Below are 27,667 nucleotides of genomic sequence, written 5' to 3'. Positions count from 1 at the left end.
AACTTACCATTATATATATTGATTTTATTTAACTTCTATGCTGTTTGTGTTGGTATTCTAAAATGTGTTGCTGGTTCCTTAAAGCCACCAGCAAGTAAACAGTCTAATTTTTGTCAACATTTTTATTTATTTATTTCCTCCTGATCTGTCCTAGGTTTGAGACACTCGATGGAAATCGGGTGCTGCAGTTGGACCCGGCTGTTCCTGGTGTGTTCAACGGGCCTTACCCACTCGGAATCGACCCGGTAAAATCTTTACACTCACTTAAACAACAAAAATAAGTGGCTTGCCGTTTGTTTGTCTTGTTAGAATCACAGTGCAATCGGAGTATTGTGTGTGTATTTAAAGGCTGATACAGTTTCCTCCTCTGTGCCATAGAGCTCCATTGGAGATAAACCTTGAGCCACGCTGTTGCTCTGGCTGACAGTTCCTTCATTATCATGAACACACGCGCGTGCACACACACGTGCACACACACACACACACACACACACACACACACACACACACACACACACACACACACCACACACACACACACACACACACACACACACACACACACACACACACACACACACACACACACACACACACACACACACACACACACTTTCAGCTAGACTTCATTCCAACTTTAAAATGATCACAAGACCTTCAGCTAAGAAAATCTTATTCAGATTTTTTATATATTTTACAGTTTTTGACTTTCAACGTTTAAAGTGCTATTATGCTATATTGGAAAAATATATTGTAGGGCCATACCTATACAAAACATGTCTGTGAAGTTTTTTGCTTAAAATACCAAACAGTTCCTCCATTGTAGCCATGCCTCATACTGCTCAAACCCCTCTTTTGAAGCCCTGTTAGAGAAACGCGGATTTTGGGTCCTTAGCTTGAAAAAAAAAAAAAAGAGGAGGCGGAGCTAATGCCTGATCAGAATTCTACCGGAGATAAAGATAAATTCTCCTGTGATAAAACGCCATCCTGTTCTAAACCACATCAAAGATTATTTCTAAAACAGTATGGAGCTCAAATGCTTTTGCTCTTGCGGGTTTATCACAAGGTGAGTTCCTTTTTTTTTATTTCCTGCTTTTTAAACACATGTGCTCTAGTGTACAGGTTAGCTCTGAGTGTTAGCGAGGCTTGCTAATGTAAACAAAGACGAGATTACGTCCAAAACACGTCGGGCATTGTTTCTGATAGCAACTTTCTGTGGGTCCGCTGCCGATTTGATGTCAGATCGGCAGCAAATCTGTATCCGCTCGTTGTACACCCGTTTTTAAAAGATTTGGGTACGGAGGAAAAGAGAGGGTTTTATTTTCTGACGCTGCGTGAGTTCCCTGACGCACCGGGGAACACATATTTATGTATAAAAGACGTCCCCTTTAAGTTTTGGTACATTTTCAGGCCGTTTTCTTTTTTATAATGGGTGTCTATGGGACGACTCTTCAAATTCTCTTTTACCTACACCGTGTGGAAAATGCTACTCCTTCCACATTCTTTCTGCTAGAGCAGTGGTTCTCAACCTTTTTACACCAAATACCACCTGAGAAAATAGTTGGCTCTCCAAGTACCACCATATGACCAATGTTAAAATACAGTCTATGTACAGTTCATGCAGGACTCGGAGGCAAATGTATTCATAATAACATTATTTATTGTCAGCAATAGCTACTTGTACAAAGGGCAGTCTCTCTCCCCCTCACTCATCACTCACTCACCACAAGTGAGAACATAAAGAACAAAATAATAACTTATTCTCACACAACAAATGACAACTGTACAGTACTTCAATCATACATATACACACACTCAATTAAATGCAATAGCTTTAATAGCATGACCATAGTGACATATATTGCCAAAGCTCTAAGTTGCAACATCTATACACAAATACACACAAATAAACACATAAACAGTTATAAACAAACTGCTTAGAATTTGGTGTGTCAGCTCAGTTTGATTCTCTCAAACTGTGGCAGGCAGAGACAAACTGTCCTGCAACAATGCAGCTCTCTTTATGTTCCCCGAGTAGTATTTTTAGTTTTTCATTTTGAAATATTTGAGGCCACACATACACATCTGCCCCCCACACACATCTGCCACACACACACAGCTGCTGCCACACACACACACACACACACACACACACACACACACACACACACACACACACACACACACACACACACACACACACACACACACACACACACACACACACACACACACACACACACACACACACACACACACACACACACACACACACACACACACACACACACAACAAGTGAGAACAGAACCAAATAATAACAAATGACAACTGTACAGTACTTCATTCATACACACACTCTCACTCTCTCTCTGCCACATGTTGGTGTCCATTGACAAGTCACCTAAATCTAATGAGAAGGTTGCGCCTGTCTCTGTGAACACAGTCCTTTGATGTCTGGGGCAATCGAGGTGAGCTTCGGTCTCAGGTCTGGCTCAGCATTCAGCCTGCTTCTGTATTTGGTTTTAATAACAGCAAGGGAAGAGAAGCCTTTCTCGCACAGATATGTGGTCGCAAAAGGAAGGAGAAAGCGCACAGCTTTGTCAGACAGGGCGGGGTATTCTCTGTGTTGCTTTATCCAAAAGTCCACTAAAGACTGCTTTCTGAAAGCAGGCTTTAGTGTTTCATCACAAGACAACTGTATTAAACTCTCCTGCTCAGCCACAGTTAAGTTATTTGGCAGTCCAGAGGCTTCCATGCTGAACGGGCTTCTCATCCAGCTGTTGTCTTCGGTCATCACTGGGAAATACTGGCGGAACTGTTGTCTGAGCGAGACAAGGTGTGCAACCATGTGTCCCTCACTCCTTCATCAAGGGTCAGCTCGTTCTCAGACAGAAAACTCTCTAAAGCAGGGAAAGCTGAAACATCAACTGCCTTGACTTTGATTTCGAATAACTCCAACTTTTTCAGCATTGTGTTGATTTTGTCCTGCACATCAAACACATTGATGGAGAGTCCCTGTAGTCCCAAATTCAGGTCGTTTAAACGGGAGAAAATGTCTGACAAGTATGCCAACTGGCTGAGCCACACTGTATCATCAAACATATCTGATAAGGGGAAGTTTTTGTCCTGTAAGAAGACTTGGACTTCTCTGTGCAATTCAAAAAGCCTTGAAAGCACTTTCCCTCTTGATAGCCATCTTACTTCTGTATGGAGCAGAAGTTGGACATGCTCGCTGCCCATCTCATCACAGAGCACTTGGAATAGGCGAGACTGCATCGGTCGGGCCTTTATGAAGTTCACACTCTTCACAGCAGAGTCCAGCACAGACTTCAAGCCATCGGGCATCTTCTTCACCGCCAGCACCTCCCGGTGGATGCTGCAGTGTGTCCATCGCATCTCCGGTGCGACCTCTTTGATCCGAGCTGCTACTCCGCTGTGGCGGCCAGTCATAGCCCTCGCGCCGTCTGTGCAGACTCCAACACACTTTTTCCATTCAAGTCCATTCTCTTGCACAAACGCGTCTAGGAGCTGGAATATGTGCTCAGCTGTTGTTCTGGTCTCCAGTGGTTGACAGAACAGAAAGTCTTCCTGAGCTGCACCATCATGTTCATATCTGACATAAACCATCAAATTGGCCAAATCTGCAACATCAGTAGTCTCGTCCAGCTGGATGGAATAATAGCTACTACTTTTAATGCGCTCAATCAATGTATTTTTAACATCATCTGCCATCTCTAATATTCTCCGTGACACAGTGTCATTTGAAAGTGACACCAAATGTAACTGTTTGGCAGCCTTCTCGCCACATATGATTTCTGTCATTTCTTTTGCGAGTGGGAGACAAAGTTTTTTCGCCAATTGTGTGTGGCTTACCGGCTTTTGCAATGCGGAGGCTGGCACGATACGAGGCTTCCTGGGCCTTGGCTATGGGTGTACAGCTGGATTGAATCGTTGACTTGCACTTATTCAGTAGATCACATTTTCTTGTAAAGAATTCCGCTGGCTTGTCTTGCAGGTGGGCGTGTTTAGTTGTAAGGTGCCGTTGGAGGTGCGATGGTTTCATAGAATTATTACTTAACACTTCACCACAAATCACGCACTGTGGTCTGGGCTCATTATCTGTCCCACTGCAGCTGAATCCAAATTTAATGTAACCCTGGTGGTTGTATTTCCGAACTGGTTTGTGTCTCTTTTTTATGGACTCACTTGCGCTGCTGCTGATGGAGTCACTCGCAGCTACGTTAGCAGCGTTAGCAGCGTTAGCACTGGGCGGCGTTGTGGCTGCGCATATCACTGTTGCGTTGCTGGTGGAACCTGCGCTTGCGCTCGCTTGACCTCCTCATTCACTTGTTCCCTTTCGCTGGTTATGTTCTCCTCTGTACCTCTCTTCCGTATACCTCCCGTTTTGAGCCACGTTTTTAACATAATTCAGCTTTCTTCTTTCTTTCATAGCTTGCTTGCAACGTTCTAATCTTTCGCGGGGTAGTATGGTCGTCATAGCAACGCCAAAAATAAATAAAAACTTTTTTTTTCGTTTCTAAATCTAAAAACAACAATAGCCTATTACAGGGGTCGGCAACCTTTTTGATATGAAGTGCCATTTAAAAAAAAATTGTTATCAGCGTGCTCAATAAGATTGAGAATTATCAACGGGGGGGTTGAGGAGCTTGACGCTCGTCAACTATCAGCAGGAGGGCGGGGGAGCCTCGCTGCGGGGAAGTAGTGTGTGTGTGGACCTGTCAGCGCAACTTACATGATGCCGAATTTAACAAGGACATTTAAATAATTGGTTTAAACGGCATAATAATAAGGACGATCGTCCGTTCTGTGAATCTCCAGAGCACACATGTTGTGATATTAGGGTCATGCAGAGTGAGATGAGATCGCTGTCCCTTTAAGAGAGAGAGTGAGAGAGAGAGGGGTGTGGCTTGTGCATGTGGGTTTGTGGATGGTAGAGCGACAGTGAGAGAACGTGTGTATGTTTCTGGAAGTGAAACGAGGAAGCAGAAAAACAGAGGTCTGTGATGTATTTTGTGAAACAGAAGAACAGCCAGTGGCGAGCCGTGACTTTTATACCTAGGCCCTCTGACCCCACCCCCCTTCCCTCGAAAAAAAGAAGAAGAGATATTACGTCACAGCGTATACTTCAGCGGAATATCAAAACAGCGGCCCGGGGTGCAAAACGCATCAATGACAGCGACCCTCTACCACACAAAACAACACCATTTATATAAACACCTATCATGACAGCCAAGTAACAATTACAAATGAATTAAGTCGGCACGGCGGCCCGCATTGAAAATGACTTAGGCCTACCTTTGATGATCAAATCACTTAAACACAAAGTCCATCCTCCTGTCCTTTTGGATGAAGCACTTGCGGGTCATTCAGCTGATCCTTTGCCAATCCAGTTTATCATTGTAACTCAATCTTGAAAATGACTCGGTTACAGTGGCGAGCCGCGACTTTTCTACCTAGGCCCTCTGACCCCACCCCCCTCTTCCCTCGAAAAAAAAAAGAAAAAGTGTTTACGTCACAGCCTATAGTATACTTCAGCGGAATATCAAAACAGCGGCCCGGGGTGCAAAACGCATCAATGACAGCGACCCTCTACCACACAAAACAACACCATTTATATAAACACCTATCATGACAGGGCACCCACAGCCAAGTAACAATTACAAATGACTTAAGTCGGCACGGCGGCCCACATTGAAAATCACTTTGACTTACCTTTGATGATCAAATCACCTAAACACAAAGTCCATCCTCCTGTCTTTTTGGATGAAGAACTTGATGGCGTCGTCATGCAGGTGATCCTTTGCTTTTAAAGCAATCAGCAATTCCTTCTCGATCGAAATTAAGGCCAAGTCTGACAGTCGGACTTGCCCAGTCGTGGACCTCGAGTAGCTTTTTATGCGCTTCAGCGCAGAGAAGGACCTCTCCACAGAGGCAGTGGACACAGGTATTGTCAGGATGATGCATGAGAGGGTGTACACCTGTTTCATGCTTTCACTCAGTCCTTTTTTGAGGAGAAACTGATGAATGTCGGCCGGGCTTTTCCCCAAAATGTCAGACATGCCGTACTTCACGGCGAGTTCCGTGTGCAGTCGAGGCTGGTCGAAATATCCGCCATAGCTCTCCATCAAACTGTTCAAGGCAGCAGTTGGGAAATAGTTACAGTAATGCCCGAACTGTTGCGGGTCCAGAAGGGCCAGGAATTCCAGCTTTTTGTGGTCACTGAAGCGGTTGGAAATCTGGGTTAGCAGGCTGTCAATTACGCTGCAGTGGAGCTCCCTGTACCGTGCACGAACGTCTCCTTGAGCTCCACGGCCGCGCGGAGGACCAACCAAAGCCTGGGTTTCATCGTAGACGCTGTCAAAGTTCCCCTTCTCCTGTTCAATTTGTCGCTGTAGCTGATCCACTCTGGCCAGGCAGAACTGCATATCAAAACCTTTGTTCTGAAGTATTTCAAAAACAACATCCGAGTAGGAGAAGATAGCGTGGAAGGTTTTCAACCAAAAGCTGAAATCGAAGCTGGTAAGGAGGGTGATGTATCCATCAGAGCAATGAACAGTTTCGTCATCAAACTCTGTGTGATGGTCTACGATGTGCTCGAACACCTACGAGAGTAATGCTTAGTTTAGAAAAAACAACTTATAGACCTCCAGTAAACACTAAGATTAGCTTTTCATTTAATGTAATACTAGCATAGTTCTTTACCTTCATGTTTTTATGAGTGGGTAGTTTCCAACACTAAATCATTTATTTATTATTGTTAATATTTCCATTACGTTCATTGTTATTATTATCTTACCTCTCTCAATTCCCTGGTCTTATCTGCCACTGTGCACACCAAGCGAGAATGAAAGCACCAGCGAGTAGGAGCTGCCCGTGGAAGCCTATGCTGGCAAATATCATCCAGTAGCTTGGTGCGCTTTGCTGAGCGGCTGAAAAAGGTGGCCAAGCCAGAGAGGTGGGAGAAGAAGACCTTACACTCTCTTATCTTGGAAGCTCCCTTTGACAAAACGAGATTTAAGATGTGAGCATAGCAGTGAATGAAAAGGGCCTGTGGAATTGTTTCCTTAACTTTCGCTTGCACCCCATTCAATCCAGAGGCCATAACAGCTGCTCCATCGTAGCACTGCGCGACCACTTTGTCAATACAGCCACTCTCCCTCAGGAACTCCAGCAGCCGTATAGCTATGGCCTCTGCTCGTTTGTCCTCTGTCGCATCTTCGTACTTGAAGAAACGCTCTTTTATCCCATCGTCAGTGACATATAGAAGCACATATGACATCTGCGCCACGTTGCTAATGTCTGTCGTTTCATCCAACATGACCGCAACAAAAGGTGCCTTCCTCAGCTCCTCTTTCATGCTATCCGTCATTACACTAGCGACAGCGCTGATCAGGTCATTCTGAATCCTTGAAGATGTGCCGGTAAATACTGTTGATGTGGCGAGGTGTGTGTGCAGGTCGCTGTCATATTCTGCCACTAAATCCAGCAACTCTATGTAATTCCCCTTGTTTGATGAAGTTACACTCTCATCGTGACCTCGGAACGGCAACTCCTGCTTGCCCAAGTACACCACACAATTTATCAGGCGTTTTCAAAATTCCTCGGTTCCTCTTCACCTTTTCATTATGAAGGATGACACCCCGGCGTTGTTGCTCATCCAGCTGGAGCTCTATCCTGGTGTCCCCAAATGTTTTAAGCCGAATAGTAGCTCTGAGGTGACCTGAAGCATTCTGATGGCGATGTGCTGATTTGGATAAACTTCCTAAATCAGAATATCCATCTCTGGCCCATGACCCACTGTCCGCTCCAAAAAGCAAGCAATCCCAGCAGTACAGCTTGTGTTCCCTGGTTGATCCGGTCATCCAGTTGTATCTGGCGTAATTGCCGATATTAAAATGCCTCTCGAACCGTTTGGTTTTTTGAACCAAATTAAGCTGTGGTATTGGTCGCCCTTTGGTAATTAACTCCAATTTATCCGTGTAACTCATTCTTGAAAAAGACTCGGTTAGTAGTTTCGCAACGATGTCATCACTCTCACTAACGTGAGCCATCGTGAATGAACGTATGCTAATTCCGCCTAGCTTGACCCGTTGATATATCACATGCATAAACTTGGCAGCGCAGCGGGCGGAACTTGTCATAAAGTCCGCGATAATAAAGCCCTCCCATTTAGAGGGAAGATATGATTGGTCAATTGTACTGTCACTTGACATTACTCTCTCGTTGTTTTACTATAGCGGGCCCTCTGTGAATCGCATAGAGGGCCAGACGAGCTTTTTTCATGTAACCCTTCACATTCAAACAGAAACTGAACAGGCAGATTCGAAGGATTTATTTCTTTGGAAATTTTATTTTAAATACAATTAAATCAAGTTTTTTCGGTAAAAATATAACAAAAATAATATTTAAAAAATATATATTTAAAAAAAATAATATATTTTTTAAATGTTTTTAAATATTATTTTTTAGAATATCTTAGGCCCTCAGAGAGGGCCTAGAGGGCCCTGACGGCTCGCCACTGCTCGGTTAATCATTTCGCAACGATGTCATCACTATCACTGACATATGTGAGCCATCATGAACGAACTTATGCTAATCATACATCTATCGATCATAAATCTATCGTTTAGATTTATGATTCGAAAATAATAAAAGTAGGGTAGACATGTGGATATTATCCGGCTGAACAAAATGTGCATTTATCTAACAGGTTCGTTTTCCACAGATCTTATTTCGAGCTATTTTCCAAAATCCTATGGAGAAATCCCGTTGCCTTCTGTCGAGGGAATCCGAGCGAAGCTTATTTCCGGGTTTTAGGATGCGTCACTGCACCACTTGCATAGACCTCACAGCGGGCGGAACTTGTCATAAAGTCCACGAAAAATAAAGCCCGCCCATTTAGAGGGAAGATATGATTGGCCAATTGTACTGTCATTTGACATTACTCTCTCGTTGAGTTACTATAGCTGGCCCTCTGTGAATGTAGAGAGGGACCAACAAGCCCTCCCGTCTTCACTAACTCGCAGAGACGGCATTTAACCCTTCACATTCCAACAGAAACTGAACAGGCAGATTCGAAAGATTTATTTCTTTGGAAATATTATTTAAATACAATTAAATGAAGTTATTTTGGTAAAACTAATGAAAAATGTAACAACAAAATATAAAAAAATATATTTTTAAAAACATGTTTGTTTTTTTAATGTTTTCAAATATTATTTTTTAGAATATCTTAGGCCCTCACAGAGGTCCTAGAGGGCCCTGACGGCTCGCCACTGAGAACAGCTAAATAAATGCAACGCCCTCCCAAGAAGAGCTCGCCTCTCTCCAGTCATTTAAGCTAAAGTGGGTTATTGAACCTGAAGCTTGTTGCTTCTGCCCTCCTCGACTACGGTTTGGGAGCCGACAGGAAAGTTCAACACACAGATGGCCAGTCTATGGCCACTTTGTAGCATATTATTTCAATGAGAGATGAGCAGATCGCCACTGGGCTTTCAACTAAAGACACAGCCACGCAAAAACTGCGGCATTTGTACAGATCCTTATGGGTACTGCAATGAGTGAAGTGCTTTCCTCTGTGGTGAACGGGGCTGCGTTGCGTGCATGGCTTCCTTCTGCAGGTAACGGGGAGACGTTACCTGCAGAAGGAATTTTTAAAAAAATTAAAATTCGCGTACCACCAGTGGTACGCGTACCACAGGTTGAGAACCACTGTGCAAGAGACTTCATTCAAACTTTAAAATGATCGCAAGACATTCAACTATTAAAATCGTATTCAGATTTTTGATATCTTTTACACTTTTTGAGATATTTAACTTCGTTTGGAGCTTGGTAAAGAGGCCTTTTCAGATTTTGACATTAGTGTGTATTGCGCAGCTCGTTAAGGCTAGAGTGCGTGATGTCACAGCTAGAGTGGAGGAGAGATTGAAAATCATATTTTTTTAAAAACTTGCCATAATTCCCAAACCCTACACTCCTTGGACATCATTTTTCATGAAAAACGTAGGAAAACCTATCCTACGTTGAAAAAGAAAACAAATTAAACAAAATGCCTCTTGAAGGCATGAAGAGACAAAAACTTGTCAAAAAGTCCACCTAGCTCCCAATAGACTCCCATGTTAAATGTTGTCCGGATCTTTCTTCAGACCAGAAAGAAGTACACTTTAAACAAACTGCTCCCATCTCCACATTTTACACACAAAACCCCCCAAAAAACCATATATCAGTTCATTGGGGTTCCCTGATGCTCACGGTCTGGTCATTTTTTTATAGGAGCCATAGTTTTTGAACAGGTGGCAAAATTGTCAGATATACTCCTCAATGCATTCTTAATCGGACTCAGTGCTGCAGTTGGTAACCATGGTGTTGCTGGGCAGATTGGGGACACACACCTGAGTGACATCATCTAATCAGAGCAGACACGCCCACAGACAGACTGGATGTCTATACTACATATGTTCACACACACAGTCAGACAGACACACACACACACACACACACACACACACACACACTGAACATCTCTACCACACACACACACACACACACACACACACTGTAGTTTATTTATAATCAATATAACCCTCATACCACATTCACCATCCTGCTGCCCCTAATAGTCACTAGAACACTACATTTGGATCAATCCTCCACTATTTCCTTTTTTATTTATTGCCTTTTATATTGAGCTTTTTGATCAAATGAAACTATACCTTTCTGTGAGCTGAATGATTGAACAAAAATAATTACCACAAAGGAGAATAATATAGAGTTTATAAAATTGATTTCGTTTTTTGAAAGTGCACCCTTCTTCATGTAAAGAAAGATCAGAACAGTCTCAGCTTTGTTAGTTCTCAAACATTGTACCTTTTTATGTAATCACTGCAGATCTGGAACCTTGCCACCAACAAGCTGACCTTCCTCAACTCCTTCAAGATGAAGATGTCTGTGATCGTGGGCGTCACCCACATGCTGTTTGGAGTGTCTCTCAGTCTCTTCAACCACCTGTAAGTATTACACTCCACAGCAAGGCTGAAGATTGCCATTTGAACTATTAGTCTTACTCGGTTTTCATAGCAAAATCATTATGAGCTAAAGGGTCTGTACTAGGGCTGGGCGATTTGGCCTAAAATAAAATCGCGATTTTTTTTTCTAACTAATGGACAATTTTCGATTTAAACCTCGATTTTTTTCTGTTTTTTTCTAAACAAACCAGACCAAGGCAAAATGTAAATACATATTTTCTTTGCAAAAAATGCGTAAAAAGGAGGGTTTCTGCCCCATTACTTCTCTTCTTACTTCTATAAGAATAAAACACGGTGAGGTGTAAAATGTGTTTTAATATCATAAATGTTACGCATACCGTCAGTTTAAATGCTGTTTTATACTGAAAAACTAGAAGTTCTTGTGCACAACCAGTTTTATTCTGAAAATCCTTCATCTCCGGACGGTTAGCATTTAGCATGTGGCTAATATACCATTTACTATAGAGGTGAATTTAGTAGCGATATGACACGGAGTGTTGCACACCGAAACCTACTGATTTCAACACTACAACTATAGACGTGGAGATATTATTATTGCTGAATATTAAATGAAGGTACAGTTTATTTGAATACGTTTGTTTACAGACGTGGGTAGTAGTATGAGACAACATCCGGAACTACCGTAAATGAAACCAGCCGTGAAGTATTTCCTGTATTTTTGGAGTATTGATTACAGCATTTAAAATGTATTAAATGAAAAGTCATGAAAGAGATAAGGAGGAGAACAGGCGTGTTTAGTTATATATTTAATGTACAATGTCGGAGTCCTCTGTTATGCTCAACAACGAACATTGGAGACGTGGAGGGCCGGCCCCCAGCAGCGCCAACCGGCCCACAGCGAGCCAGCGGAGGAGATATATCAGCTGGAGAGGTGGAGCTCGCTCTCTTCCCTTCGCTCACGAGAGCTTTTTTAATTAAAGCACCATTTGAACCTTCTCAGAGACTCCATTTAGTCTCCTTTTAAAGCTTCTCTCCTGGACGCGAGAATAACGAACACAGCATAACAACAGCAGATCGGGCAGAGCTGCAGATCGGGTAGTCACAGGCAATGTGGCTGAGTTTTGGGCGCGTTCTGGAAAGTGAGAGAGTAAGCTACTACGGAGTCCCTTAAAGCAAAAACAAATCTGCGGAGTCTAGAAATGTTTTTAAATCGCGATTTTTCGGTTCAGCCATTTCACAAACCGTAGGAAAGTAAAAATGCAAATTAATCGTGAAAACCGAAAAAATCGCCCAGCCCTAGTCTGTACTCGATCTGATTGGCCACACTCAAAGGCGTAACACAAAGCCTATGAAAGGGACGTGATGTAATAATCATACTTGAAGATAATGTTGCACACTTCTGGACAGTGTTTTGCAAATTCAAACCCAGGGAAGTCAAACCGTCAAGCAAATGATAAAGATACATGGATTTTCAGAATTTCATTAATGAAGAAAATGTTTCAATATTTTAAAAAGTTAGTAACTGGTGGTTTCCGGTGGACAATGCCAGTCCTTTCTTATTTCTTCACGTTTACCAGCTGGTTGATTTTTTTTTTTTTCTTAAGACAATGATATCTCGACAGTTACTAAACAGATTTTTCCCATTCAAACTGCTAAAATCGCCTCTCTTGCAATGTTTATATGAAGAACATAGTACTATGGGAACATAGTGATATCCTCAGTTACACTATTCAATAAATGCTACAGCACTTTTTCAATCGCCGACATAGCAGCTCTATTATACCATTAGCTTTGTCTGTGTTGTTAACTGACTCACTGTGCTGCAGGTACTTCAAGAAGCCTCTGAACATCTTACTGGGCTTCATCCCTGAGATCGTCTTCATGGCCAGCCTGTTCGGATACCTCGCCCTGCTGGTGTTCTACAAGTGGACAGCCTACGATGCCTTCACCTCCAAGGACGCGCCCAGCCTGCTCATCCACTTCATCAACATGTGTCTCTTCAACTACAATGACCCCACTAACAAACCCCTCTACAGGGGGCAGGTACTCCCCCCTCATCCTCGCCTCTGCCTTTCCCAGCTTCATGACCCTCCCTAACTAATGTGGTGGAACATTGGTAGAGAGGTGGACATTATATATTTCACCTTTTCTTCTAGTGGTTGGGATGTTGTGTCTTGCAGTAGAATAGTTCTTTAGGAGTTATTATTGCCAACTTGAACTCAGATCATCCAGTTAAAGAGAAGTCATTCATTACAATTGTATCCTTTACTAGCTAAACCTACAGCTACACCTAGTTAAGTAAAGTTGTCTAACTTACTAGGTTTATAGAAAGCTTCATCCTCCAGTGCTTAAAATATGAAGCCAAGGCCAAAGTGCTAAAAACCAGCAGTTTACTGAATGGCTGGCTCCAAAAGCATCCCTTAAGACACCCATGTTAAAATGCCGACTTTACAGCTCAAATCTAAATGTTCAGAGACAGTTTCATAAAACGGTTTTGGTCTCAATAGTTAATGTTTCAGTTTGGGACAACAGTACGGGGTGAATATTTAACGTTTTTTTAACTTTTTAGCTGACTCTCTTTGCTGACACCTTATGTGCTCATCTCTTTTATCAATGTGGCGTTGGATACCAAAACAAAAGCTGACCAACCAAGGCTGTCTGTTCTTGATATAATTGTCTGGAAACAGTTTTGTTTCTGTAAATGTGAACATTCTTGCAGCAGAGTATGCTCTCCTTCCACCAGCTGGAGTTAGTTTAAAGGAGACATGTCATGCTTTTCCAGTTATTACCCGTCCCCTTGTGTGTTATGAAGGTTTTTATGCATGTAAACGGTGTGCAGAGTCAAAACCCTGAAAGTACACCCTGTAGCGAGTAAAACTCTAAAACAGAAAATACCTCCCCAAAACGCCTCGTTGGTGAAACGTCATTGTCCATTTTTTACTTCCTGGGTGCTGTGTCGTAGAAGCACCCAGTAGCCAGGCCCAGAACTATGATGCGATACGGTCATGTGGTACCCCGAACCAAATGGGCCAATCCGTGGAGCCGTTACGTTACGTCCGCGGAGCCGTTACGTTAAGCCCCTGCTGATTGGTCCAAATTGACCAATCCACGGACTTCCTCACACACTCAGTGCAGGCAGCTCTGCTGATTTCTCCTCCCTGGCTGCAGGCTGATAACAGACAGTTGGGATCGCGGCGAAATTCTCTCTGCAGACCCATTCTCACTGCAGACCCATTCTCTCTACAGACCCATTCTCTCCGCAGACCCATTCTCACTGCAGACCCATTCTCTCCGCAGACCCATTCTCACTGCAGACCCATTCTCACTGCAGACCCATTCTCTCTACAGACCCATTCTCTCTGCAGACCCGTTCTCTCTACAGACCCATTCTCACTGCAGACCCATTCTCTCTACAGACCCATTCTCTCTGCAGACCCATTCTCTCTGCAGACCCATTCTCTCTGCAGACCCGTTCTCTCTACAGACCCATTCTCTCTGCAGACCCATTCTCTCTACAGACCCATTCTCTCTGCAGACCCATTCTCTCTACAGACCCATTCTCTCTGCAGACCCATTCTCTCTACAGACCCATTCTCTCTGCAGACCCCATTCTTGGCTCTTACAGACCCGTTCTCTCTGCAGACCCATTCTCTCTGCAGACCCATTCTCTCTGCAGACCCATTCTCTCTACAGACCCATTCTCTCTGCAGACCCATTCTCTCTACAGACCCGTTCTCTCTGCAGACCCATTCTCTCTGCAGACCCATTCTCTCTACAGACCCATTCTCTCTACAGACCCATTCTCTCTGCAGACTCATTCTCTCTACAGACTCATTCTCTCTGCAGACCCATTCTCTCTGCAGACCCATTCTCTCTGCAGACTCATTCTCTCTGCAGACCCATTCTCTCTGCAGACCCATTCTCTCTGCAGACCCATTCTCTCTGCAGACCCATTCTCTCTGCAGACCCATTCTCTCTGCAGACCCATTCTCTCTGCAGGACCCATTCTCTCTGCAGACTCATTCTCTCTGCAGACCCATCTCTCTGCAGACCCATTCTCTCTGCAGACTCATTCTCTCTGCAGACCCATTCTCTCTGCAGACCCATCTCTTGCAGACCCATTCTCTCTGCAGACCCATTCTCTCTGCAGACCCATTCTCTCTGCAGACCCATTCTCTCTGCAGACCCATTCTCTCTGCAGACCCATTCTCTCTGCAGACCCATTCTCTCTGCAGACCCATTCTCTCTGCAGACTCATTCTCTCTGCAGACTCATTCTCTCTGCAGACCCATTCTCTCTGCAGACCCATTCTCTCTGCTGACCCATTCTCTCTGCAGACCCATTCTCTCTGCAGACTCATTCTCTCTGCAGACCCATTCTCTCTGCAGACCCATTCTCTCTGCAGACCCATTCTCTCTGCAGACCCGTTCTCTCTGCAGACCCGTTCTCTCTGCAGACTCATTCTCTCTACAGACCCATTCTCTCTGCAGACCCATTCTCTCTGCAGACCCATTCTCTCTGCAGACCCATTCTCACAGCGTTTATCAACCTTTTTCTTACTCAATATCAAGCCACACTTATTGTTTTTACTTCGGCTGTGACTTTGTGTGTGCTCAGGGTGAGTTTGGCTGTGTGTCGCTAAACAAGGAAATCACACCTCCACGGAGCTCAGCGCGATTCACAACGTCCCGACTGGTCCCGACCAATCGGAGCACACTGGGCTCACAGGGAGGGGGGGGCAAGAGCTGCAGCGAGCCGTTTAGTGGAGAGAGTGAATACACGTAGTTCACAGAGATGCTGTATGCGAAACCAATGTGAGTTTGGAAAATTGCACAATATAAATCTATTTTAGTAGACCTCAACAATGGAATTATGATCAGTGGAAATGGCCATGACACCTCTCCTTTAAGCCTTTAATCTTGGTTTCGCGTAAAATCTGTTATGTCCCCAGATCAGCTTTTTACTATTGTTAGATTAAAGCAACATATAACAAGAGAAAGCTTATATATGGTGGAGAACTAGACAAATAAAGATTGTGGTGTGTGTTTTCTGTCCCAGCAGTGTGAGGGAGTGTGAGGCCTCAGCAGGATCTGTTCAGGGAATCAGCTTCTTCTGATCACTGCTACACATCATCAACTCCCTGTTAACCTCTCTCTGTTTGAATCTGTAGATGATGATCCAGATTTTGTTGGTGCTGATTGCCCTTTCATGTGTACCCGGTATGCTGTTTCTGAAAACTTTGATGCTTCGGCGTCAGCACCTGTGGAAACTGGAACTGGTATGTGGATCTGACCCCACCTATTGCCTTACTGCCACCTTTGAACATTTATGACCTTTGATATAACCTTTTTTTTTTCACTCCTATTACGTCATTCATTTCAATGGACATTGTGTAACGTGGTTGGTGGTGTTGTCGTGAAAAATGCTTAAAGCCTGCCTTGGGAACGCTCATATTTTGGTGTTACATTTTGGTAGAAAGACTCACGGAGCGTCCACACTACAGCTTCAAAAAAAACTTGGCGCTGGGCGTATCTGAAGCTTGGGGATTTTATTCGAGCAACGCGACCAACAACCAATCACATGAATCTCCCGCCCCCGACATACAAAGCAAAAACCCCCGGGGATTTTATGCGAGCAATATATATATATATATAAACTCCCCAAACAGGCGCAAACCTACCAGTTTCACCCACTGTCTCTGCCACCTCCCTCCATGCCTGGTTCCTCCGGTTTGTATCCCGGTAGGTGAAGAGGGTCTGGTCATACAAAACCGGGTGATTTGCTACGGCGATAATTAGTTTCTCCTCCATCTTTTTTTGAAATATAGAAATGAACGGCGGGATATCTCTCCCAGCTTAGACGCGGTTTGATTGGCTACGGCTTGAGCTGTCAGATTTTCAGAAACGGGATTTGATTGGCTGACGCTGGCTACTCCGGCGTCTCCGGCGTCAGAAGTTGAACATTGTTCAACTTCTGACGCCGGAGACGGACCGCTATACTACCCACAATTCAGTTCGGCGAAAAGCGAGGCAACGTGACGTCACCCCATTCAAAGTGAATGGGCAGACGCGTTGGAAACCGTTTTTGAAGCTGTCGAAGCTGTAGTGTGGACGGGTCGTAAGGGCACCCTAACAGCTGATGAACTACCACTGATTTCTACCTGGTTATATGACCAGTTCTATTCCAAACAAATCCATATGCAACAAAAATGAACTTATTGAAATACCTGATATATCAATCTGATGCTCTCATGGCTTTCACTTGTTGTTTTAAACTTCAAAGAAATGTAGTCCCATAAGAACTAAGATTAATACCAATTATAAAACATTCACATTTGTTTTACCATGTTTATGAGAAGATGAAGAGCCCTACATTTAAACGTTTAAAGTTGTGCCAGATATAGTTTTTTAGACAAAGAAATATATTTTATTACATTTTAATACGTTTATTATAGTTTTAGAAGAAGAAAATGAAATGCAGTTAGCATCTAACAAGAAGTGCAAAAGAAGCAGTAAAGTGCATTGTGTAGTATAATATAAGAATATACATATGATAAGTATAGAAAAGCTCAAGTACATACAGTATTAACTGTATATATGGATTATAAAGACTATAAACGCAGCATAAAATGTGTATAGATATGAAATGCACTATAGAGCTGGTGTAAATATAGACAGTACAATATAGACACTATACTGTTTACAGAATATGAATACACTGTAGACAGTTATTGACACTTATCACACTATTCCTCTTCGTACATGCAGAGTATGTAGAGTCGTTTGGAAGCACCAATCTAATAAACCTCATTTACATGCATGCCGACCAATCAGACGATGCCTCATTGCCAGGCTGCTGTATGATTGGCCGGAGAGTTGACAGCATGGTGCCTTTTTAAAGTATTTAAAGTACAAACTCTACTTTAAAACATTCTATCTTAGACTGTGTTTGTTTAGGTTTAACTCCAGTGAAGCCTGTGAGCAGTGTCATGTTTCAAGTGGTGGATGTATTTCATTTTGGAATGAAAGCCTTCTCTCTGTACCGGGTGCCCTGTTTCTTAAATGAATGTGAGTAAATGAAGAAAGCGTTCATCCTAAGGCTTGCTTTAATCTAGACACAGCTCTTGTGGCTTTTGTATCTAGTCCAAGAAGAGGGAAGAAACCCCTGCAGAGAATCTAGAGCAGTCTTTAGAGCAAACAGGCGTTTCTTCATCACGCTCCGGACTCACCCAACAGGGCACGGAGAAGTTCGGAGCGGTGCGGGTGGGCAACGGGCCCACGGAGGACGAGGCTGGCATTATGGACCATGACCACCTCTCCCAGCACTCAGAGGAAGGAGATGAGGTGAGACAATGAAATATCCACACAAATCACTGATTCCAGTTCCATCTTCTTCCCAAGGGGTGATTTTAGGTTTTTAAATGAGATGGCTCAGGGAGCACTAAACCAATAGAGTTTTTTTCAAACTAAAGTGAGCATCATTGGCTTAAAAAAAAGTGCCATGTTTTTCATGCTCTTGAACAGTGCCACTGATCTTGGAATTGCCCCTGTTAGTCTAGCCCAGTGGAGTCTAACAGCCCCCCTTTAGACACGCCCCTGCCTCTTTTAGACTCTTAATTTAACTTACACCCAGGAGACCACTCTTTCTGTCCTGTGTGAAACCAAAAGTCAGTGTTTACTTGTTTTAAATTAGGAACGTAAGTACTTAACATACCTAACTACGTAACTACTGTAATTGACTTGAAACTATTTCCTTTTTCTTAAACTTAACCAAGTTGTTTCCTGTGTACAAAGAAGTATATTTTAAAAAGACATCGTATGTTTTGTAAGGAGAAGAAACTGACACTATGTACATAGCATCATAGTTTGAAGCTGCTGTTTTTGACGAATTGGAAGTGAGATTGATTTTCACGTTATCTTATTTTCTGGTGGTCAAAAAGACCTAAATGCTAGATATTTTCCAATGAATGACTCATATTGGACTCACTTACTAACATGCAGTATGCCTTATATTAAAATATATTAGATTCATTTCTAAAAGTAAGTATCAAGCCTATTATTAAAACATACCCTAAATAGAAATCTTCTGGCTCATTCTCCATCTCTTTGCTTTATTCCCTGTAGTGTTTTCTTATCACCGAGTGGTCTTTCCCCTTGAGTAGTAGGTGAGGGCAGCGTCAGCGTGCAGAGAGAAGGGCAGGGCAGGGATGGACTGGAGCAGATAACACATGGATTTTCCATTTCAGAAACATAAACAGAGAGGTGCTTTTCATGAGAACCAGAGAGTGGAATTTATGAAAATACCTCCCAGAATTTTTTTTCTATCTGTGACTCAGAGCTTTGGTGTCTCCCATGTCTCCAGTGTTTATGTTGCGATAACATATTGCATAACTGTAATGTTATAAGAATGCATTTTGTCATCATTGTTCCAAGCGTATGATATTCCATGTTGCCCTAACTTAAAAACAGGGTTATGGGGTTTATATTGTATGTTGTTTTCGGTCACTAAATACTACAGAAAATGTTAACACTGGTATATGAAAGGTATAGTTTCTTTTGTGTTTTCTCTAGATCTTTGTTTGAGTAACTGACTTGACCTGCTAATCAGTGGCAATGCTGGTTATTTGGGAATTTAAACATATTTTGCTGTTGTTGCACTGGTTCAAATCAGGTGTGGCGTGTGTTCCTAAAACTGACAGCTGAACCCAGTAGTATTCATGTGTTTAAAGTTAGGATTTTTCAATGTGAGTCTACATGTACTCACATGCCATATTTATATAACTTTATTTCATCTATAATTCACTGTTAGCTTACCAGGCAAATGCAATTCATTGGCTTCCATGCCTATCGCAATACTTTACACAATAGATCCAGATTATAGTAACTATCCGAAGGAGAAAGAGAGAAAAGTATTTTTAAATCACATTTTAAATTAAGCAAAAGGACTTGAGTCCAAAGCTTTATCCAACAATATGGCCCAAACCCGACTTTTAGGTCAATTCCTTTATGAAGACCTGTTAGACTTGGATGAGGTTCTCAAACTTGAGAACATGGAATGTAACCTTGTAGTTCGATACAGTTCCTGAATGCTGCCACTAACCTTTGACTTTTTCTTACTTTCAAGCCCTCAGAAGAAGAGCCGGTAAGAATGGTGTTTTGTTTCTTTTTAGCACGTCTGGATGCTGTCCTGCCTGATCTGTTCGTGTCTTTAGAGCCAAGTGGTGTGTTTTTTTGTTTGAACTCTGGTTTGCTGTCTAAACCTCTTCTACTCCTATACTGCATCTCCCGATACCAGGCATCATGTTTACGTGTTTGATTGTGAAGATTTCTATTTGTGTCTGTGTCAGTGCTCATTCTTGGAGTCTTTATTGTCAACATATTTTAAAGGTGTAACTACTGCGATGCAACAAGTCCATATTGTTATCGGTAGGATGATTTCTCTAAATGTCATTTGTTAAAACAAGGCAGAAAAGTGTAATAACTCTGCTCGTATCAAGAAAAGGACAAACGTTTTTAAATCCTCTATGTCCTCTATCGACACATGAGTCTAAAACCAACAAAAGGGTTGCTATTACATATTATTTATTAATAGTGTTGTCTTATGGTGGGATCATGTTTTACAATATTTATACCTTTTCAGATGGTCGGTGTATCTGTTTAGGTGATTATTAAGCGTGTTTACGTCGAAACAAGGACGAGTTTAATCATTCACAAGACAAGTGTTGGTTAAAACAACCTTCAGTCTGACACAAGAACAACAGTATCTCTACGTATATCCACATTTAGGTTTCTGTCTCCAGTAATATGGCCACCTTGTGAAATATTTTCTCATTTAACTTTGCATCTGAGTCTTCTTTTGTTTCTGCATCTGTCTGAATCAGTCTGAAAGTAGTTTGTGGATGCTAAAAAACTGAGTTTTTTTTATCATTCTGACTCAAGTCTAAAGACTAAATGATGGGACTGTTCAGCTGAACTTTCTGTTCACAAAATGTCTGATCGGAGTCCCTTACCCCGGTGCATTTTGCCATTACAGCATGTTAACCCGGGTTGTTTTCATTAGCCACTTATGTCGGAGACCCTTTGAATGGAAACAATGAGGGCTGCTTCCATGAACTTTATTTCACGGCTCCAAGGACAAAAAAGAAGCATGGAAAGAGGAAACCAGACCAGTGCAAAAGCCAAAGCCAACAAGAGCCGCTCAGATCATTAGAGTCCCATGTTCCCCCCCCCTGCCCGCCTCGTACAGGAAAGGCTTGCTCCAGGAAGCAGAGAACGGAGGAACTGTGCTGGCTTTACAACACACAAACAGCTGTGATCTAGCTGGGGGAAAACAGAAGGAACAAACTTAAACAAGCTCCTTTGCTCTTTGTCTTCTGTCCGATCAGAGCTACAGGCCTAGGCAGGGGTCAAAGGTCAAAGCAGAAACTAATTAAGATGATAACGCTCATTTCCATGGTTCATGCCCTGCTGGCAGCTCATTGTTGTCATTGGCAACATGCTGACTGGCACCACTGGGTAATAATCATATATCAGTGTAGTAGAGAGTAAAGTGTTTCTTTTAGACACCCCACAGTTGATAAGCTATGATGACTCATATGTATGATAAGATAACACACTGGAAATTGTTCAGCTATATTCTTTTTATGCAATATTTACTATTGCAGTCAGTACCTTAAAAAAACAACTGTGTTATATTTAAACTGACATGATCTTAAAATGTATCACCATTCTTTAAGTATGTGCAATACTTCATCTCAACAGCAGCCTACCTAATCAAAGCTCCTGTTGTGATCATAGTTCCTTAACGTTGGTTTCAAGTTGAAACTCAGTTGATGCTGTGGTGACCTGAAGGTTATCAGTTCAACCTTCGGGCTGTAAGGAAAAGTAAACAGGCAGTGTTTTCCCTCATTAGCACCAAGGAGATATCCCTGAGCAAGGCTGAAGTGAATACTGTAACAGTTATCAGCTCAATGCCACTGAATGTAGAAAAACAAACACGTGTCTGTTGCTATAACTACGCTGGGTGTGCTCACCATCTTGTCGTTCCACCACAGTTTGACTTTGGTGATGTAGCTGTTCACCAGGCCATCCACACCATTGAGTACTGTCTGGGATGCATCTCCAACACAGCCTCCTACCTGCGCCTCTGGGCCCTCAGCCTGGCTCATGCACGTGAGTAAAACATACACAAGCATGAAACATTTTATTTAAAAAAACGTAATTTAAATTGGCCATAGACATGTTTTCTGCTATAACTTATCACAACAACCTCACAAATCTAACGACAGTAGATGACACCTTCAGTGTTTAGATTGGTTCCCTATAATGGAATTCTGTCTGCCATCAGCTAAGACCCAGGGCCGGCCCTTGGCATAGGCAGTATAGGTGAATGCTAAGGGCGCATCAATCAATGGGTGGCGCTGGAAAAAAAAAGTTAGAAAAAAATATATATATTTGTTTTATTTCATAACAACACAATTTCCCGATTTTGGATCAACAAATACATCTTATTATCTTATACTAACAGAACTACGCCTATATTGCGTACAGTGCCCATAAACTATGGCACACCCCCCCCCCCCCCCCCCAAATCAAGTTGAACCGCCCCAGCCCCAGTAAAAACCAGAGGTTTATGTGAAATAGTTCTTTTTTTGACATAATGGTTTTAGTGTGCAATTATAGGTTTTAATTTTGTATTTGTGTTCATTTAAAATAAATCAAACTCCCAAAAAACGTATACAACTTTTATTAACATTGGAATTTACTGTGTAAGCGGCCGCGGGGGGGGAGAGCTCTAGAGAGCTCTCTCCTGAAAGACTGAGAGGCTCTGATAACCTGAGCTCAGTGAGGTAAAGGCACACCTTTATATGATCATTATAGTTATAAAAAAATAAGAGAATAGATTTTCATCTATTCTCTTACTATAAAATACTATATGACATTCAAAAAATGTTGTTATTAATAAACAACAATACAGTTTAAAAGGGGAGTGATTTGTAAAATATCCATAAATAAATAGAAAATCTGTTTACAGTTCTGTTTCATATGGGTGTTGAGAGATGTATCCATAGATCTCTTAACATTGCTCTCAAAGTGCACCAGACTGATGCTTTTAACTTCAATATTAAGCATGCCCCCGGACCCCCCAAGAGGAGGTTAGGTCCACCCCCCACTCAAAGGTGGGGTAGGTAAGTTTGAACAACCGGCTCGAGATACACTTTTTGTTATATTCCATGGAATGCTCTTAACATCCCGATAGCAATGAATATCTGAAGTGCTTTGACAAAAAATACATTAAAAAATGTCATTAGTGGAAGCCGTGGTACTGTAAAAAGCACGACCAATCATTTTCCCAGGCTAAAATGATTGGATGGCCTGCCTGCCTGTCAGCCTTCCATCTGTGCACAAACTTATCTCGTGCCCTCATTGGTCATGTGCGCGTTCGTGTGTGTTGGAGGAGGGGCTCTGTAAGGAAGTGGCACCTTTGTTCCGGCTGTGTATTTTCAAATTCCAGCGCACTCGAGCTGGTTTCTCCAAAATTACCTACCCCACCTTTAAGGCGAGACACAGCAGGCAAAAACATCGTTTTTCAAGTACTGGTCAATTTTGAGATTTTGTGCTCTTTTGATTCTATAACATGTTTTCTTTCAGGCTTTTTGAAGGAAAACGTACAAAATACACATTTAAGTGTTTATTTTACTATAGTTTGTCTATTTGCGTCTGTAGATTTCTCCTAAATTCACCAAAAGTTAGCATTCTAACGTAACATAAAGTACCGCGACCGCTGTGTGCACCATGTCAACAGAGGTATCGCTGGAAAGCTCCGTCTCTCCTGCACAATCTCATCTGATCCAAATATGGTCATTTCCTTTGTATCAGCAACCAATCGTGAAAGTACAAAGGGGTCTTAAACCAAGAAACGAAATCTCATTGGCTGGTGTCAATTTCTGACAACGTGATTCGTTCAGATGCGTCACGTGGTGTGCTAAAACACTTCCTGGTTAGCTTTCCGCTAGAAATTGAAATCTCAAAATGGCAAAAGAACGGCGAAAAAAACGTTCACAGAGAAGACGACAACAATTGTCACTTGCACGAAGCAAGGTTATACAAAAAACAAATGACCCCGAACATGAAATACCTTCACGGAGTGCGTCGATGCGCAAGCTGTCATCCAAAGAACAGGAAGGTTTAGCTAGCGCCTCACTGCAATCTTTAAAGGTCGTTTTCTCAAAATGAGTTTTTTCTCCTACTCTGAGTTCAAAATGTCAACTTCAATAGCACGTACATACACCAAACCTTCCAGTTATATTCCTATCAATATTATGAAGGCTTTTACAGAAGGGTTTTTTCATATATCATTCATAGCCTGAATTATACAACATTGTATACCTAAAAACATGGCAAAAATTGATATTTTAGGGCTGTTGACAGTATTTTCTGATTTATGGAGTGATACAAAGAGATATCCAATATCCCTTCTGTAAAAGCCTTAGATACTAATATGAATACAAAATGAAACAAGAATTTTGAACCTGGCTTTATCCAAAGTTCAGATTTCGATTCCTGAAATGTGTTAAAATATGCGCATATTTAATGATATAATGGATCATTTGCATATTTAAACATGCTATTTCAGAAAAACTTGTAATACAAAAAACAATTGCCTTATTGTAAGTAATTAACTGGAGAAATTTCTAGCTGATAACTTTAAGTTAAAAAATTACCCTATTCACCTGGGGTGTCTCGCCTTAAATCATGTTCAAATGGATAGGATACTAAATACATTTGAACACATCTTGTGTCCATATCTTTCTGTTTTGGTGGTCATGCCACAACCGTGCATGCATGCGCGAGTCATAGTGAGTGTCTGCATTTGGGGGGGGCGGGGGGGGCAGCTAAAATCTTGCCTAGGGCAGCAAATTGGAAATAAAGGCTCCATTTTCAGCACATAGGAAGTCTGTCAGATATTGTGAGCCAAAACAGGAAGAGGTTTAGCGCTTTTATTTTCCCAAGAAGCTATCAAGTAACTAAAGAGTATCAATGTAACTTATTTCCAGTTACTCTCCTCAGTAACTGAATTGGAAACAGTGGAACAATAAGTGTGGAAAACAAAATTCAGTGTTGCCAACCAGTAGCGTCGCCTGGCCTGGAAGCCCCGAATGTTTTTTCTGTAGCCCCGGACAATTCTCCCTCAATAATATAATACATTAACCGTGCTTTACGTGAACCTCATCATGACACAAGAGAGAACGGCAGAACTGTAATTTCCAGTGTTCAGTGAATGCAACAGAGGCAAGACACCAGACCAATCAGAGAGTTGCTTGCTTGTGTCATTCAAGCTCGGCTCTGTGTGTGTGTGGTAATAGCGCATTTAGTGTGATATAGGGAGAGAGCGAGAGAGAGGAGGGAGAGGGGGACCGGTGCCAGCAGGGACCGTGTTGTTAGCATCTGGTTAGCTAGCTGCACTAACGGACATAAGGAGCTGTTTGTTCCACAACAAGCTGGAGGAGAGTCCTCTCCTCTCAGACTGAGAGACTCAGGTGAGCTAAAGGACTGTTTAGATAGTTAACTTAAGTTATCTCCGTGGGTCTCAAACGATTTGGTCACAAATTATTCAAAAGATTATCTCCGCGGCACACCTTCATATGATCATTTCAGTTACAAAAAAAATAAGAGAATAAAGGAAAAACAGTTGTGAAATCTACTATATGGCAGTAAAACAAGAATAGAGTTTAAAAGGAGAGTGATTTGTAAAATATCCATAAAGAAAAAGGAAATCTGTTTACAGTTCTGTTTCATATGGGTGTTCCCGCCTGGAACACCACCACTAGTGTGCCCTTGAGTAAGGCACTTAGCCCTTAGTTACCCCAGGGAGAATGTCCCTGTAATTGGTAATTGTAAGTCGCTTTGGATAAAAGCGTCAGCTAAAATGAAATGTAATAAAAAATAACACTTTACCCCTGCCCAGAGCCATATAATAGAAGAGTTACGACAACGGAAGTCCAAAAACGGTTATCGTCACGTGGTCCATGTAGACGAGGATCGTTCCCCGGAAGTTCATGGCGGGCAATGTGAATGCATTGATAACAGGAGATAGAACTACGATTTTTGGTAATTATTAGTGAATAAAGGTTTTGATTTGCAATATTTATACAACAAATCGATATGTGTATGTATTTACATCAATATGTTTTAAAAAATAAAATAGAATTTGCTAATATTAAGTGATAATATTAGGATTAGTGTGAACAACTAGTTTACATGTTAGGCTAACAGTGCCTTGGTTAAAGAGCCTGTTGCTGTTTATTTATAGCTTTAAATTCTTTAAAACCAATATTATCTTCTTAAACTTGTATGGTAGTCAGGAGCATCACTTTCTAATGTTTATTGATATATTTAGAGGGAGGGGATCTAAAGTAATGCTTTAAAATTCAGATTAGATTAATGTCTACCATTTTCTTAAATTCATGGTAGTTTCAGTAATCCCATGGTAATTGAGGACACAAGTTATCTAAATGACTAATGTCATCTTTATGGCTTTCAGAAAGGACAGGAGACCGACAGGTGACTATCAAAGGACTAGCAGCAGCAGCATGATGATGATGTTAAATGTGTTGTTTTAGGAACATCCATTGCAAATACATGGAATTCAATAAACATTGAATATCATATCATGCAGTTTGTCTGTGCCTTTTCCTCCGTGTTGTCCTGGTTTGCTGTGCTGCCTCCTAGTCGCCACCATGGTTTGCTGTGCTGCCTGGGGATGCTCAAATCGCTCCGAGAAAGGAGTACGAATGTACGGCTTCCCCACTGACACAGAACGGAGGAAAAAATTGCTGGCTCAAGTCAGCAGGAGCAATTTCACGACCAACAGCAAAAAAATATGTGATGTAATTATATACAAACACTGCATTTGCACTTTTTCACAAAACAAAAACCACACCATTGGGAAAGCTTAATGTTTTGTTTAATACAAAAAAACAGGGAAAGGCTTGAAAAACACTGAGAGTTGAGACTCAGGGTGCAGGGTGAGGGTCTCAGTGCAGGTATTCAGGCTCCATTGAATCCCCCTCTGGTTCTTGTGCTGAAAGAGGGATAAACAGACAGGAGAAAGGGTTATACACACCTATATAGCACACCTATTGGATGGGAAATTGCCTTGGGGAGATAAGGTGTGGTCTTTGTTCCCAACTGAAGTTATGGAACTTTATTATTTGTGAGTTTAACAAAGTATGACAAATGGCATCAGTAACAGATGTGATATGAATTTCTATAAAGTTGTCTCACATTCTTGGTCATATTTTATATACAGTATGTAATGAGTATAACATGTCCAGTAAGTATAAAGTGTTTCCTAATACTGTGTATTCAACCACTATGGAATATGTATGTGGGCAGACAAGATTCAGACACAGTTGTTCTGTGTGTGTGAAGTAACCTCAAGTCACTCCGCAGGCACATTTTGATGCAGACCAGTTTGTCAAGACTAAAAAGGGCAAGACTAGGCTGAGAGCAGAGGCTATACCCACCAGCATCTTCGTGCATCGCCCTGTGGTCAAAAAGAGAAGGGCCCCTGCACCACGATTCACCCCGGGACCTGTATCTACAAAGCCCATAGCTCATGATCACAGCTATAGTGTGAAAGGTGACACAGGTATAAT

The 27,667-nt window shown here is 42.0% G+C and overlaps 1 protein-coding gene across 4 annotated transcripts in view; it reads left to right on the top strand.

Moving 5' to 3' along the window:
- Positions 1–27,667, top strand: part of LOC117537669 (V-type proton ATPase 116 kDa subunit a-like) — a 57,341-nt gene that overhangs the window by 10,524 nt on the left and 19,150 nt on the right. The window contains exons 14-20 of one of the 4 annotated variants that reach the window (XM_034202976.1): positions 155–245; positions 10,910–11,028; positions 12,834–13,050; positions 16,178–16,285; positions 18,243–18,350; positions 20,131–20,148; positions 22,061–22,178. In XM_034202976.1, the coding sequence (XP_034058867.1) occupies positions 155–245; positions 10,910–11,028; positions 12,834–13,050; positions 16,178–16,285; positions 18,243–18,350; positions 20,131–20,148; positions 22,061–22,178 (779 nt within the window). Of the gene's footprint in view, positions 1–154; positions 246–10,909; positions 11,029–12,833; positions 13,051–16,177; positions 16,286–18,149; positions 18,351–20,130; positions 20,149–22,060; positions 22,179–27,667 lie in introns of all 4 variants that reach the window. The other 3 variants (XM_034202973.1, XM_034202977.1, XM_034202974.1) reach the window with 3 other exon arrangements.

Source organism: Gymnodraco acuticeps, unplaced genomic scaffold, assembly GCF_902827175.1.
Source record: "Gymnodraco acuticeps unplaced genomic scaffold, fGymAcu1.1, whole genome shotgun sequence".
Lineage (NCBI taxonomy): Eukaryota > Metazoa > Chordata > Actinopteri > Perciformes > Bathydraconidae > Gymnodraco > Gymnodraco acuticeps.
The sequence above is the reverse complement of the archived record's forward strand: the minus strand, read 5'-3'. Positions and strand labels throughout refer to the sequence as shown.